We start from the raw sequence: 14,197 nt of genomic DNA, 5'->3' as shown, positions 1-14,197 counted from the left end.
TTTTAGGGCTTCATAAAAAGTCACCTCTGTAAATCCCTCTCTTGATCAGGCTGCTAATTAGGAGGAAAAGTCTCAGAAGTGGAGGGCGTTTTTTTTTTAGCTGTGTTGGAGAAAAGTCAGCCCAGTGACCCCGAGGAGTTACAAACCTGCAGGATGGAAGGGGCAGCTCTGGACCGGGGAGTTCAGGAGTTTCAGGACAGTCCTTTTGGTTAAAAACTCAGCTTTTTTTTTATTTTTTTTTTGTGTGTTTCCGTTGGTGGCATGTGGGAGCTGCGAGGATTTCGTTTAGAGAAATTACGACTTCAAAAGGCTTTTAAAAAAAAAAAAAGCTCCCATTTCGGGGCCCTGATGTGGGTTTGAAACACAAACCCAGCCGGGAGCTGCTCCCAGAGCACCTGAGGCAGCTTCCGCAGGGCTGGGATCCTTCAAAAACGTTGGCAGGGGAAATTCATTAAGGGGGATTGGAGGATTAAGGAGGATTTTCAAAATAAAATGGCCCTTTTAAAGGCCAAGTGCTTCGCCACATGACCCGGGGGGGGCTCCCCTAATGATGGGAGCTCTGGCTGCCGGCCCTCACCCAACTAATTCGGGGTCAAACCCTTCTCCTGCTCAGCCAAGCAGCAAGTTTGGGGGTCCTGCTGAGGGGGGGCAGCCCCAAAATCACCCAGGCTGCTTGTAGGATGTGGGCATGAGGAGAGGGAGAAGGTGGGTTTGGGCTGTGGCTGAAGAGGGAGGAAGGTGGGAAAAGCAAGGAGACCCCAAGCCAGGCAGGACTGAGCCCAGCCAGGCTTCCAGGAGCAGGGGGGAATGAGATGGATAAAAAGCAAAGCTTGTGATTCCTTCATTTTCCTTACAAAATAAAATAACTCATCATAAATTGAAGGGTTTCCAGAATCTGGGGGGGAAAAGCTCATGGGTGAGGTCACCAGGGAGGGAGGGTGGGGCCACAATTCCAGCTGGGAATGGGTGGGTGGCTTTGTGTCTCCCCGGTTGAGTTTCTTTGCCTTCATTCCCCCAAAACCTTGGGCTCATCCCCAGAGAGTCCACAAAGGTGGTCAGAGGGATGGAGCAGCTCTGGTGTGAGGAGAGGCTGGGAGAATTGGGATTGTTCAGCCTGGAGAAGAAAAGGCTCCAGGGAGACCTTGGAGCCCCTTCCAGAACCTAAAGGGGCTCCAGGAGAGCTGGAGAGGGATTTGAGACAAGGGATGGAGAGACAGGACACAGGGAATGGCTTCATACTGGAAAAGGGGAGATTTAGGTGGGATATTGAGAAGGAATTCCTGGCTGGGAGGGTGGGGAGGCCCTGGAATGGGTTTCCCAGAGGGTGCCCCATCCCTGGAAGTGTCCAAGGCCAGGTTGGAGCCACCTGGGATAGTGGGAGGTGTCCCTGTCCGTGGCAGGGGGTGGAAATCAAGATGAGCTTTAAGCTCTCTCCTAACTCAGGCCATTCTGGGATTCTGTGGAAAAAAAAAAACAGTGAAAGAACAGGTATTTCTGGGCAAAAAGACAACAAGAGAGCAGTCACAGCTCTGGGACAAAGCCAGACCTTCTCCTCAAACAAAGGACAGCACAGGGTAACATCCAACTCAGGTTTAATCAGCACAGCTCAGCTCCACTAGGCAGAGATCTCACTGCTTAAAGAAGAAAGCAAGGTGTGTTTTCATGTCCCAGTCACACAAAAATCGAGCATCCCTCTCTGAAAAGGGGCCTGATCTGCTCCCACACCCCCCGGGCGGGCAGACAAAGGGGCAGGGCACGAACGGGGGCAGCTCCCGGCGATCGAATTCCAGCGAAAACTCCCGAGGGACGAAACTCTCCGGGCTGCGAGTCCCCAGCAGGGCTGCGGGGGCAGAGCTGCCACATCGATTTGCTCTCGGGAGGCAGCTGATAGCGACCGTCAGGAATGCGCCGCTCCCGGCAGGGGAGCCTTGGAAGCCCAGACTCCCACCAAAATCGGTTTAAATCCCTGTTTGCCTGCGGTGGAGCACAAGTACAAAGCAACACACCGAGCTGCACATGCCCTGGTTTCAAACCCCTGCAGGGGGGGAGGAAGGATCAGAGGAGGAGGAGGAGGAGGAGGAGGAGGAGGAGGAGGCGGCGAGTCCAACACAGACCCTCACAAAGGCAGGCGGTGCTCGGGGGTTTCTCAGCTGCCAGCAAACCAAAACCACCGTGGTTCCAAAGGTTTTGATTCTTTTGCCTCCTTTTAGTGCCTGTGGCAGAGGCAGAAGCTTTCCCTGCACGTCCCTAAGTGTGAAGTGTCCCTTGGGATCCAGGCCTGCTCCAACACACCCCAGTGACACGCTGCCACTGAGCAAGGAAGGCAATAAACCCACTGCAAGAGAACCTGGGACACCCAGCAGTGCCAAGCTTCCAAACAGGTGCAAAACACTCGAAATCTTTGGGATTTCAGAGCCTGAAGTTTCCCTGAAGTCCAGTTTCCCTACCCAAAAAAAAGCTGTTTCTCCAGAAGCAAAGGGAAGGCTTCGTGGAGGGACCCGTGTCCTGCACACGGAGGGTTTCGTGGGCACGTGGAAGGGCTCAAAAGGCACCCAGAGCTTCCAAGTGCCTCCCACCAGGGTCACTGCTGCCAGTTAAAGGTGTCTGTGCCCTTCTAGAAGTCCCAGTCAGGCTGCCCCAGGTGCCAGGGGGTCCGTGGAGTTGGAGCTGCAGTCCACGTACCGGTACCGCTCCACGGAGCTCTGGGTCGCGTGTCCCACGTAGGAGAACTTCACCGAGCTCCTGGCAGGGGCAAGAGCAGTTCAGAGCAGGTTTAAACTCAGCACAACAACTCCTCTTTCCCCTCCCCTCCCCCTAAAAAACCTGCAGAACCCCTCGAGGTTTTCCTGGCTGTGGTGGGCAGGGATGTGCAGGGGGGGAAGTGCAGCCTATGGAGCGCAGGAGAGCTCGGCACACGGAGGGAATTGTCCTCCCTGTCCCACATTTCACCCACTGTGTCAACTGGCCTGGATTAACTGAGGCAAGGCTGGGGTGTTTGCCAAGCAGCATTTTCTCTTTGCACCCCAGACCTGCTGTGGCAGCAGTTCCCTTTGGAGTTCAGGAGCCAGGAAGGTTGGGAAGAGAGCTCCAAGCAGGGGGAGAGCAGAGAACCACCCACCTCATGAAGACCACGATGTTATGGACCTTCACCTTGGGGTATGTGCAGAAGGAACTGGAAGAGACCAAAGAAGTGGGTCAGCAGTGGGTTTCTCAGTAGCCAATAATGAGTTATAATTATTTTTTATAATTATATTTACAGCTATTATTACCACAATAATTTCCCATTGGAGTTGACTCAAAACCACATCACAACACCCTGACAAAGGGCATTTCAAGTGATTTTTTTTTTAGCAAACAGCTGCTTTCCAGGAAGTCAGTAGAAAAACTGGGTCCTTTTCAAACCCCAGGTTACTTTGCAAACTGTAATAAAGGCACCTTCAACCCCACTCTCTTCCCCAGCCCCATACAAGGAGTAATAAGTCCTTACTACACGTAGGAGAAGGCTCCACCCAGCTCTGCCTTCACAGTAAAATTCACCTGTAACAGATAAAAGAAAACATCATTTATGTGCAGCTCAAGCACTCCTTCAGTCCCCCTGGTTTTTGGGGGGATTTCCCACTTGCTGATGCCTTTGGGGCCGCCCTGGCCATGAGATGCTGGGCTGAGCAGAGCTCTGGGGTGCAGCTCAGTGCTCGCTCGTGGTGGTGGCCCAGGTTTCCCCCTTGACCTGGGGGACAGGAGTTACCAGTTTGTCACTCAGGGGTGGGATGCTGGAGACGTTGGTGACCTGCTGGGTGCCCACCACCGTGTTCATGTACTGCACCTGGCTGCTCAGGCTGGCCACTGCCACCGAGTAGAAGTTGGAGTTCCTGATCCTTAAGGTGGCCTGGAGGGAGAGGAGGAGGAGATGTGGACAGCAGGGACCTTCCCGGCGGCTCAGCTCCAAATCTGCTCCCCCCAGAACACACAGATCCGAGGAAAACTTTACCGTGATGGCCAGAAGGACAGCGGAGTTCTTCCTGTCAAACCACACCCGAACCACTTGGATCCCATCGTCCTCCACCAGCACCGAGTGTGGGAAGAGGAAGAAAACCACCAGCCCGGAGACCAGGAGGCAGAGCAGCACCGAGAGCAGGACGTAGAGCTTCCTGGGAAAAGGCAGGGAAAGGCTCACCTGCCGTGCCCTCCCGTGACACTCTGGGTCTGACAAGCACCCACCACACACTCCTTCTCCCTCAGCACAGACACAGAAGTGCTGCTCTGACATTTTTCGGTATCTGAATTGCTCCAAAACCCATCCCTCTCTTTTTAAGCAGTTTATTTTCTGGCACTGAGTAACCATGGTTTGTGCCCCCCCCGTTTCCCAGCTGGGTAGTTTTGCAGATGCTCTAAAGAAGCTTCAGTGAGTAGAATCGTTGTTCCCACACTCACCCCACAGTGGGATTTCACGGGAAGGATTCAAAGTTACACCTTCAGACCGTGTTTGTTGGCGTGTGGGGATGAAAACACCCCGCCAACGTGAAGGAGAAGCTGCAGACGGGGGTGAAGGGTTTAGTTGCAGCAGTAAATGATATAAAAAGAGCCCTGTCTGTAAACACTCCCTCTGTGAACTCACGTTCTCTGGGGACGAAGCCGTTGGTCGCTGTAGGGGATCAGAGCCACCAACTCATTCACCTGCTCTGGGAAGCAAAAGGGAAGCAAAGGGAAGCATTATCCCATCCCACAGGTCAAATAAATGACATTTTGATGAACGATTGTATACAAAAATGTATCATTTAGAATAAAAACGATGTAATAAATCATTTTAAACACTCAGTAAACGAGTGTTTAAGCCCAGAGAGGAGCAGTCACCTGTGGGGATGCAGCCAGTGCCTTGGCAAGTGGGACAGGTGATGCTGTCCTGGCCTGTGAATTCCACGTAGGGGAACCCGGCAATGTCTTCCACACGGTCTTGGCTGTCCAGTAAATCGTCATCCTCCTCCTCAGCTGCCTTCCTCTGCCTCGGGGCAGCGCTGCCGGCGGGGAGGGAAAGCACAGAACCCATGGCAGCTGCTGGGGGAGGGTCCCTTCACCTGGACACAGAGACAGCAGGAGCGATTCAGGTCAATAAATGGGTTTTTAACTTGCTCGTGGCCAAGGAAAGCACACCCTGAACCACAATCCTCCAACAGCCTCACACAGAGACACCCCCGGGGGTGCAACACCCCACCACAAAGAGCCTGCCTCTGTCCCCAGGGGGTTCCACAGAGCCCTGGAAAAAGGGACACCCCACCCCGGGACATCCCACCCCAGGACACCCCACCCAGGGGGCTCATTCCCAGCCCCTCAATGCAGGGACAGCCCCCCAAAACCCGACGGGCTCCACAGACACACCTACAGCCCTCAGGACCCCCAAAGGAGAGGCAAAATCCCCCTCCCCAGACAGCAGCATCTTCTCAGACACACAATCCCCTAAAATAAGAGGTACCAGGCCCGCCGACACCCCCAGAAACCCTCAGAGACCCCCAGACCCCACGACAGGGCTACCGACCCCCGGGACCCCCCTGGGACCGCCCTGGGACGAGAAACACCCCCAGGGACCCCCAGATGGGAACAGTCCCCGGTACCGACCCCCGGGACCCCCCTGGGACCAGAAACACCCCAGGGACCCTCAGACCCCACGAGAGGAACCATCCCCGGTCCCGACCCTCGGGAGTCCCCCGGGACCCCCCCCAGGACTAGAAACACCCCCAGGGACCCCCAGACAGGAACCATACCCGGTACCGACCCCTGGGACTCCGCTGGGACCAGAAACATCCCCAGAGACCCCCAGACCCCAGAACAGGGCTAGCGACCCCCGGGGCCCCTCCGGGACCCCCCCAGACCCCAGGACAGGCCCCGTCCCCGGTCCCGACCCCCGGGACCCCCCCGGAACGTCCCCTCAGGTCCCTCCGCCAGAGGGCGCCCCCCACACACACCCCGCGCGCGCGCCCCGGACCCGCCGCCACAGCCTCGCTCCCGCGCGCAGCCGCCGTCGCTATGACAACGGCGCGATGCGCCGGGGGGGCGGAGCCACCCCCCGCCCGAGCCCCGCCCCTCCTCCGAGCCAAGCGCAGGCGCACAGCGCGCGGGGCGGGGTGGGCGCGGTTCCTCAGGCCGCGCCCGCCTGGCAGTCGCCACGCCCCCTTTCCGGAATGGGCGGGGTTTTGCGAGCCCCGCCTGGGCGTGGTGCTCCTCTAACGCGCACGCGCCGATTAGTGAGGGGCGGTGCCCTCGCCACCATCCCTGGGGCGCGGCTGGGAGGCGTGTCCATTGCTGCGCGTGCGCGAAAGCCACGCGGGGTCCCCGAGGGCGGGGCGGGGCGTGTCTTGGGGCGCATGCGCAAAGCAGGCTGTGCCCGCCCCTGGTTGCGCATGCGCAAGGGCAGACGGGGATAGGGCGGGGCCAGGGCTCGAAAGAGGCGGGGGCATTGTGCGGGGGCGGGGCCATGACGTTGGGGCGGGGCCAGGGCGCGGGGGGCGTGGCTTGTCCCAGTACGGAGGTGCTGGGACCAGTACGGAGCCAGTACGGGACCCACCCGCACCAGTACGGGTGTACCAGGACCAGTATGGGACCAGTGCGGGACCCACCCGCACCAGTGTGGGTGTACCAGGACCAGTATGGGACCGGACCGGCCCAGTACAAGGGTCCCTGGACCAGTACGGGACCAGTATGGGACTGGCCTGACCCAGTATTGGGAGGGCTGGCCCCCAGTGTGGAGCCCCCACGGCCCAGTTTGAAGGACCCTGTGCCAGTATGAGCCCTCCCACACCAGTATGGGGACCCCACCACACCAGTTTGAGGGCACTCCTCCCAGTATGGAGCATCCCCACACCAGCTCCCACGGGGAAAAACTACGGAAAACCCCCAATTCCCCCTGAATTCCCCCAAAACAGCCCTATGGGGTCCCTGCCCTGTGCAGGCAGTGCCTGATCTTTGCTCCATCTCCCTCCTCAACTCTCCTGACATTTTTATTTCCTATTTTTCCCAGTTTTTTGGCCGGTTTGGGGGGAATAAAATTCCAGCCAGCCTTTTCCTCCTATCCCCGATAGCTCCAGGAGAGGAACAAATAAACCCCCCCCACCTGGGCCAACATTTCTTTCCTAAATCCTCTCCGGGGGGGGTGTTTTCCCACCTCAACAGATGGGAGAACGTAGTGGAAAACTGAATTCCTTCCCCTCACAATCACCCGAACCATCAAAATCAAGTTTCAATGAATGAAATATTCCAATTAAATGTTTCCAGAGGCATCGGAGCTGCTCTCCAATGGAAACTTTTTACGGATCACTTATTCTCTCCTTCCCAAGAGCAAAGTGCCAGGGGAGGGGAGGAATTCCTGGCTCACCTTCCCTGCGGGAATTGGGAGTGTTGTGGGCTCTGGAATGTCGGGGCATCCCAAGGAAGGGGCTGGGGGCAGGATTACTCCCTTTCCAGAGCTGTTTCCCCCCCTACCCCCCCAAAAAATCCAGTGGGGACGAGTGGAAAGGGGGGAACAAACACCTACTTGCCCTCCTCTCCCCCCTCCAGTGGGATTGTGCAGCCACTTCCAAGGAAACCTGTTCACCAGGATGGAGCCAGTGCTGGATCATCGCCAGGAGAGCCCTTGGGGGGAGCAGGGTGGGGGGTGTGTTTGGGCTCCCCCAGATGTTGTGTTTGGGCTCTTGGGGGGCTTTCTTTTCCCTTGTTTTTGTGTCCCTCAGGGATACCTGACACCCTCTTCCCCCGGGGCAGGGAGCTGGAGTGGGATCATGGAATCATGGAATCACGGGATCATGGAATCCCAGGCAGGGACACCTTCCACTATCCCAGGGGGATCCAACCCGGCCTTGGACACTTCCAGGGATGGGGCACCCTCTGGGAAATCCATCCCAGGGCCTCCCCACCCTCACAGGGAGGAATTTCTTCCCAAAATCCCACCTAAGTCTCCCCTTTCCCAGCTGGAAGCCCCTCGTCCCATCCCTCCTTGTCCAAAGTCCCTCTTGGAGCCCCCAGAGAAGAAAAACACCCTGGAAAGGTCCTTCCAACCTGAACTGTTCCATAAGCCCATGGAAATAAACAGGTGGGAATGCAGGAAAAGCTGCTCCAACCTGGAATAATTGAGGGGAAAACCATGGAATCATGGAATGGTTTACGTTGGAAGGCCCCATTCCATCCCTGCCGTGGGCAGGGACACCTCCCACTATCCCAGGGGGATCCAACCCGGCCTTGGACACTTCCAGGGATGCAGGGGCAGCCACAGCTCCTCTGGGAAATCCATTCCAGGGTCTCCCCACCCTCACAGGGAGGAATTCCTTCCCAGTATCCCATCTCTCCCTGCCCTCTGGCAGTGGGAAGCCATTCCCTGTGTCCTGTCCTTCCATCCCTTGCCCCAAGTCCCTCTCCAGCTCTCCTGGAGCCCCTTTTTGGATGGTTTGGGGAGGTTTTGGTGTGGTTTTGGGGTAATTTTGTTGGGGTTTTGGGGTGATTTTGGGGGTGTTTTGGGGGAAGAATGAACCCCTCCTGCATCCCTGCACAATTCCTGGTTCCTGTGCAGCCACGGGGATGGGAGGGAGAGCAGAGCAGAGCCAGGATCTGGCCCCCATTCCCTTGTGCAAGGTGGATGGAGGGCAGGAGAGCAGCAGGAAAGCCGCTGGAAGCAGCTCCAAGGTCGGGAGAGAGGGAGGAAATCAAACCCCTCCCCAGCCACAAGCCTCCCCCATCGCTTGGGGCCCAAATCCGGGGCTGTGGGAAAAGGTGGGGTTGGCAACAGGGGAGGCTTTTGTGGGATTGAGGAGCTTTGGGAGACATTTGAACATTGAAACACAACCCAGCAGAGCCAGGACAGGGATGTGCAGCTTCTCCTGGGCCAAGTCACCCCGGTCCCACCCACAGCCCCTCTCCCCACCCTCCCAAAACCACTTCTGCGCCACTAAATTGTCTCTAACGAGCTCCCATTTCTTCCCAGACGTTGTTTTCCCTCATTAAACCCATTTGAAAACAGTTGTGAAGCTCTTTAGGCATCATCCCCACGCAAACAGGAGCTGCTGAACCCGCTGCTCGGGGCGGTGATTGCTCTGCAGTGGGGGCTCATCTTCTCCAGGCATTTTGGGTTTAGGGGACACTTGATCAACCCTGGGGCTTTCTGGAAGCATTTCTCACTGGTTCATTCAGCCCTGCTGATGGCTGCATCCCAGATTTCAGGGATTTTGAAGGTGGAAAGGGGAAAAACCACCGAACATCCCAATTTTTTTAGCCTGGGGGTGCCCAGGTGATGGAGCAGCTTTGGGTTGGGGCTGCAAAACCTGAAGTTGCTCAGCCCAAACCCCCACAAAGTTTGACTCACATCACCAGTAATGGGATTTTGGAGGGTCAGGGGTGGTGTTTGTGACCCATCTTTGTCCCAAACACCAACAGATCCTGCAGGAGCAGCCGGATCCAGGTGTCCTGTGGGTCCTTGGTCCCCAGGGATGTGAAGCCCTGGGCTCTGCGGGGCCACTTGGAGCAGCTGGAGAGCTTTGACAGTTGTTTTAAAAAGAATTTCACTCAGCAAAAAGATGTTCCCAGAGCCTTTCACGGGATCAAGACCTTCCAATCAGACTATCAAACCACGTGGGTGTTGAGCTATTTGGTATCTTAGCCTTAATCAAAGGTGACAACAGCCCAAGCCCAGCACCTACAGGGAAGGATTTTCAGTCACAACATTCACTGTGCAAACCCCAAAAAGTTGATCCAAAACCAGAGACAGTCAGGTTTTTATTCAGAGACCAACTGACAGCTCTGCTTGGGGTTCAACATCACACCAGGATCCAAACTGGATCTTTTGTTGGGGTATCAAACTCAGTACTTCCACTTATGGAGACAGATGAAGAGATGTTGTGTGCATTTATCCTGAATCTTTGTCTTCAGGGAGGACAGTGGGGGATAAGAATGAAGCACAAATGCAAGAAAACAAACTGGCTCTATAAAACACCCTATGGGGAAAATAATAGTGCCACGAGTAGAGCTGAATGACCAGCCCGTGCTGAAAACTCTGGGTCCGAACAATAAAAGCAGCAAATATTAATTGTGTGCATCATATTGATCCTTTCATCCTATAAAATCCTAAAGCCCCTCACAAGCACTAGGCACAGAAATCCATGGAACTCCACCAGGGACCTGCCAGGACCCCTGGTGCGATAAACTGAGAAAATGATTCGGGCTAATTAAGAGAAAACAGTGTAAGGTCAATATGACCCAGAGAGAGAAAAGAAAAACAAATTGTAAAACTTAATTGGGCCTCTATAAAGCGATAAAACAAGTTACCTCCCTTTTACCTTGTGTAAGATTTATAGTGAAGGAATTTTGTTTGGTTAGCTAGATAATAGCAGCTTTCTTAAAAATTTATAACTTTGTATAGATAACAAGCAAACATCTGTTGAATGTCTGACTTAACCATATGTAATGTTTATGCTTATGTATAATGAATATTCATGATTAGTTGGAAATAAATGTAGAACAACTTTCTTTGGGTGTGACAGGCGTTGGGAGTTGTTGAACCCCCTCCCTGATCACCCAGCGCTGAATTTGCTTTTATCATATAATAAATTCTAATTGGAAATCACCCGACTGGGTTTCTATTTCTCACACCCGGGAACACTCAGGAGCTCTCTCCAGGCTGCCGGCAGAGGGAGGGTCTGCAGGGCACGGGGTCGGGCCCCCCCCAAAATGAGAGGAGGGGGCCGAGCCCAGCGGGCAGGAGGGGTGGGTTTGCCAGAGCATTCCTGGGATGGGGGAGACCCCCCACAGCCCCCCTCGTGCCCCTGACACCTTCCAGTCCTTCCCCACAGACCCCCCGAACGGCCCCGGGGACCCGGAACGGCCCCTCCGGGGGAGCCACGTGCGATCTCCCGCCACACCCCCGGCCACGCCCCCCGTGGGCGGGGCCTCGGCCGCCGCCAGCCCTACATGGTGCTGGTGGGCGGGGCCGAGGCTGTGCCGCGCTGGCATTGGCGGGGCGGGGCCGAGGGAGGCGTGGTCAGAGGGGGCGTGGTCAGAGGGGGCGGGGCGAGACCCGCCGGTTCCCGTCAAAAGGCGGCACCGGGAAGGTGGGGGGGGGGGGCGGCGGCGCCGGGAGCGAAGGTACCGGGGAGGGGGCACCGGGAGAGCTGGTCCGGGGCAAACCCCCGCTCCGTGCCCGGTCTCGGCGGCCGCCGTGGCTCGGGCGGTCACCGGGACACGAGGGGCGGCTGTTCCTGCTCGAACCGGGGGGACCTGGGTGGGTGCGGGGGGCGCCGGGACCGGGAGATCTGGGTGAGGGGGGCCGTGGGTGCCCCCCCGTGATCGAGGGGACACGGGCACGGGGCACTCCCGGGTGCCCGCTGTCCTTCTCCCTCCCGGTTGGAGAGTCCCGGGGCGTGCCCCGAGGTTTGGGGGTCCCGGGGAAGGGGTACGGGGGGTGCGCGGGGCTGCCCCGAGGTTTGGGGGTGCCGGGGGAGTGTTGAGCGTCCCCGGTGAGCTCCGTGTGCACCCTGGTTTGGGGTCCCACGTGGGCGCGGGGTTCCCGCTGTTCCCCAGCCGGGTTTTGGGGGTCCTGTGTGTGTTTGAGCCCCCCCGGTGCTCCGTGTCAGAGGCTCGGGGGTCCCGTGTGAGACCCCCTCCTGCCCACTGCCTCCCCTCGGCTGGAGGCTCCCAGGGCTGTTAAGGGCTTTCCCTGCCAAAAAGGGGGTCCCCAGGAGGGTTGGGGGTGTCTCTGTCCCTCTCAGCCTCTCTGTAGCTTCTGGGGGTGGCTCCTGGTTTTGGGGTCCCCACAGAGCTGTCCGGGCTCAGCTCTGACCACCCTTTGCTGAGCCCAGAAATGAGGGTTCCCCCTGGAGATTTGGGGTGCCCTGGGGTGGGGGGTCAGTGTGTTGGGGGTGCTTTCCTCTCCTCCTTAAATTCTGGCTGGCTTTACCCTTTCCGGGCTGGCTGGTGATTCCCTCTGGGGTTAGAGTGAGGATGGGGATGAACTGGACCCAGTCACACCCCCCACGTTGGTGTGAACCCCCATTTCCCCCTCTGAGCCCCTTCCTGAGCATCACCACATCATGGGAAGCCACCTCTGTCCCCCTCCCCATGTCTCATCCCTGTGTGTCCCCTTTTTGGGGGGCTTTGAAGCTTGTGAATTCCCTGGGTGCTGTTGGGGTGTTAAGTGGTGGCTTAGGGTTTCCAGCCTGTTCCTTACCTGCTCTCTGACTCAGAGAAGTGCCCAATTAATGATCAGCTTTTGATACACATTAAAATTAACCTCCCAATTCAGTATTTTTTTGGGCAGACTAGGGGGGCTGAGACCCCGCAGTGGCACTAATTGTACTCTGTAATTCCCCAGTGACTTTCCATCCGTTGGAGGTGGGACTGCCTGGATCAGTGAGTTCCCAACACAAAGAAGACAAAGGTATGGGGTGTGGGGGGGGTCTTCCTGAAGCTCCTACATGAGGACCTGGGGGTCCTTCCCTGGGTCAGGACTGAGCCCCCCAACCTTTGGGGAGTTGTGGGGGGCCGGTGAAGGGCAGGTAGAGTGGCTGTTTTCTGGGCTGAGCTGCTCCTTCCTCTCGGTTTCCTCCTCCCACCCCCCCTTTTTTTCATTTGAGCCCTTCAGCAGTAAAAGTTTCTTCAGAAAGTGGTTTTCAGGAGAAGCAGCGTTTTTGTGGCGTGTCCTCCTCCCACAGAGCCTGGGCAGTGACTCATCTTCCTCCGAGCCCTGGGTTAAAGGAGCACCAGCCATGTCGGGGACACGTGTGTGTCCTCTCAGGGGAGGCAGACAGACAGACAGACAGACAGACACCTCAGTGTCCTGTTCCTCTTCCTCGGTGCTTCCTCCACGGTGCTCTGGGCTCTTGAGGGGCCTCTGTGATGGTTGGGAGGAATTTTTAACCTGCTCTGGGGGGGGAGGAAGTCGAGGCTGTAATTACTCATTCGAATAAAACCTCTTCTGCCTTCCCTGAAGATGTTAAACCAGAGTTAAACCAGGCGTGGGGGGGGGTTTAAAATCGAGTTTAGTTGGGTCTTCTTGTTGTGCTTGTGGAAGTGGGTTTATCTGGGGGGAGAGAGGGGGAAAAGAAAGTGCCAGGCTGAGGTTGGGCAGCTCTGTGCTGGCACGGCACGGCTTGGCCAGCCACCCCTGTGGCACCAGGGACCCGAGGAAGAGGAGAGAGGAAGGCCTGGCAGGTGCAGGAAGTGTCTGTCCTGTCTGCCCGGGCTCTCCCAGGGTGTGAAGAGATCACTTGGGGGATCTCCCAGCGGACAAAGGCACAAAAAATAGGTTTTTCACCAGGCAAAGGATGTGCCTCGGGTCAGTTGGGTGTTTGTTTTCCCCCCATCCCACTTAAAATGAAATAACTAGATAATCCAGCCTCTTCCTCCCTTTAATAACTAACCCTGGCGAGGTGCTGCCCCTCGCTCTCCGTGGGCAGAGGTGCCCTCAGCAGTAATTTTTAACCTCCTGTCTGCAAATGCAGACACTGCTTAAAATGAATATTTTGACCTACAATCGACTGCTGAGCATTAAGGTGTTAGTTCTGTGTATAAATTAATGTATTTATTAATATAATTAATAGGTTGATATAAAATTATTTATTATTAAATTAATATAAATTTATTTATCAATATAATTAATCAATCTATATACATTCATTTATTAATATAAAATAAATTAATATTCATTCCTAGAAATAAATGAATAAATTAATGTACTGGTTCTGTGTATAAAATAATATATTTATTAATATAATTAATAAATTAATAAATTATTTGTTGGTATAATTAATACATTATTAGTATAATTAATACATTATTTATTAGTATAATTACTAAATTAATATTCATAATAATATAAAAATATAAATTAATACATGAATATAGATTTATTAATATAATTACTAAATTAATATAAGGTCATAAGAATAATATAAAATAATATAAATTAAGAAATTAATGTGTTAATCCTGTGTATAAATAATGTGTAAATCCCTGTGGGGAGAATCCCTCTGGTTTGGGCTTTTTGAGTTGTATTTTGGCTCTGGAGGGACAACTGGAGGCCCAGCTGAAAACGGACTTGGAGAAGCTCCTTGTCCCAGGTCCCTTCCAGCTGAGCTGTCCTATCTAAACATGAAAACTCCCTTTTTTTTGGACAGGAGCCGTGTGCTGGTGCCTGGGGGGCAGCCCCAGCTCGTGCTGCCGGGGCTGG

At 55.3% G+C, this 14,197-nt stretch overlaps 2 protein-coding genes across 5 annotated transcripts in view; one reads left to right on the top strand and one right to left on the bottom strand.

Annotated features, from left to right (window-relative positions):
- Positions 1–1,575: 1,575 nt before the first annotated feature.
- On the bottom strand, positions 1,576–6,035 carry TMEM106C (transmembrane protein 106C). 2 transcript variants are annotated; one of them, XM_064639035.1, is made up of 8 exons: positions 5,958–6,035; positions 4,852–5,072; positions 4,616–4,679; positions 3,989–4,148; positions 3,746–3,886; positions 3,488–3,537; positions 3,119–3,172; positions 1,576–2,742 (listed from the first exon to the last, which is right to left on the bottom strand). In XM_064639035.1, exons 2-8 carry the CDS (start codon positions 5,042–5,044, stop codon positions 2,628–2,630), a joined length of 777 nt encoding a protein of 258 aa, XP_064495105.1. In that variant the 5' UTR covers positions 5,045–5,072; positions 5,958–6,035; the 3' UTR covers positions 1,576–2,627. The 2 variants fall into 2 exon arrangements, with proteins under 2 accessions (XP_064495105.1, XP_064495106.1); XM_064639036.1 differs by lacking the exon at positions 5,958–6,035 and adding an exon at positions 5,768–5,791 and having other exon boundaries at positions 2,530–2,742.
- Positions 6,036–11,046: 5,011 nt separating this feature from the next.
- Positions 11,047–14,197, top strand: part of VDR (vitamin D receptor) — a 30,079-nt gene continuing 26,928 nt past the window's right edge. For 2 of the 3 annotated variants that reach the window (XM_064638899.1, XM_064638896.1), the window contains exons 1-2: positions 11,047–11,115; positions 12,341–12,406. The gene's annotated coding sequence lies outside the window, so the exon portion shown is untranslated. The remainder of the gene's footprint in view (positions 11,116–12,340; positions 12,407–14,197) is intronic. The other variant, XM_064638898.1, reaches the window with a different exon arrangement.

This window comes from Pseudopipra pipra, chromosome 30, assembly GCF_036250125.1.
Source record: "Pseudopipra pipra isolate bDixPip1 chromosome 30, bDixPip1.hap1, whole genome shotgun sequence".
Lineage (NCBI taxonomy): Eukaryota > Metazoa > Chordata > Aves > Passeriformes > Pipridae > Pseudopipra > Pseudopipra pipra.
Note: the sequence above shows the minus strand (reverse complement) of the source record. Positions and strands in the feature narration are given on the sequence as shown.

Bases quoted from the DNA above. Each gene is read 5' to 3' on its own strand.
- TMEM106C (XM_064639035.1), bottom strand. From the start codon at position 5,044: ATGGGTTCTGTGCTTTCCCTCCCCGCCGGCAGCGCTGCCCCGAGGCAG. The intron at 4,149-4,615 runs GTGAGTTCACAG...GCCTTTTCCCAG, and splicing joins CGGCTTCGTCCCCAGAGAAC to GAAGCTCTACGTCCTGCTCT. The intron at 2,743-3,118 runs GTGGGTGGTTCT...TGCCCCTGCCAG, and splicing joins AACATCGTGGTCTTCATGAG to GAGCTCGGTGAAGTTCTCCT.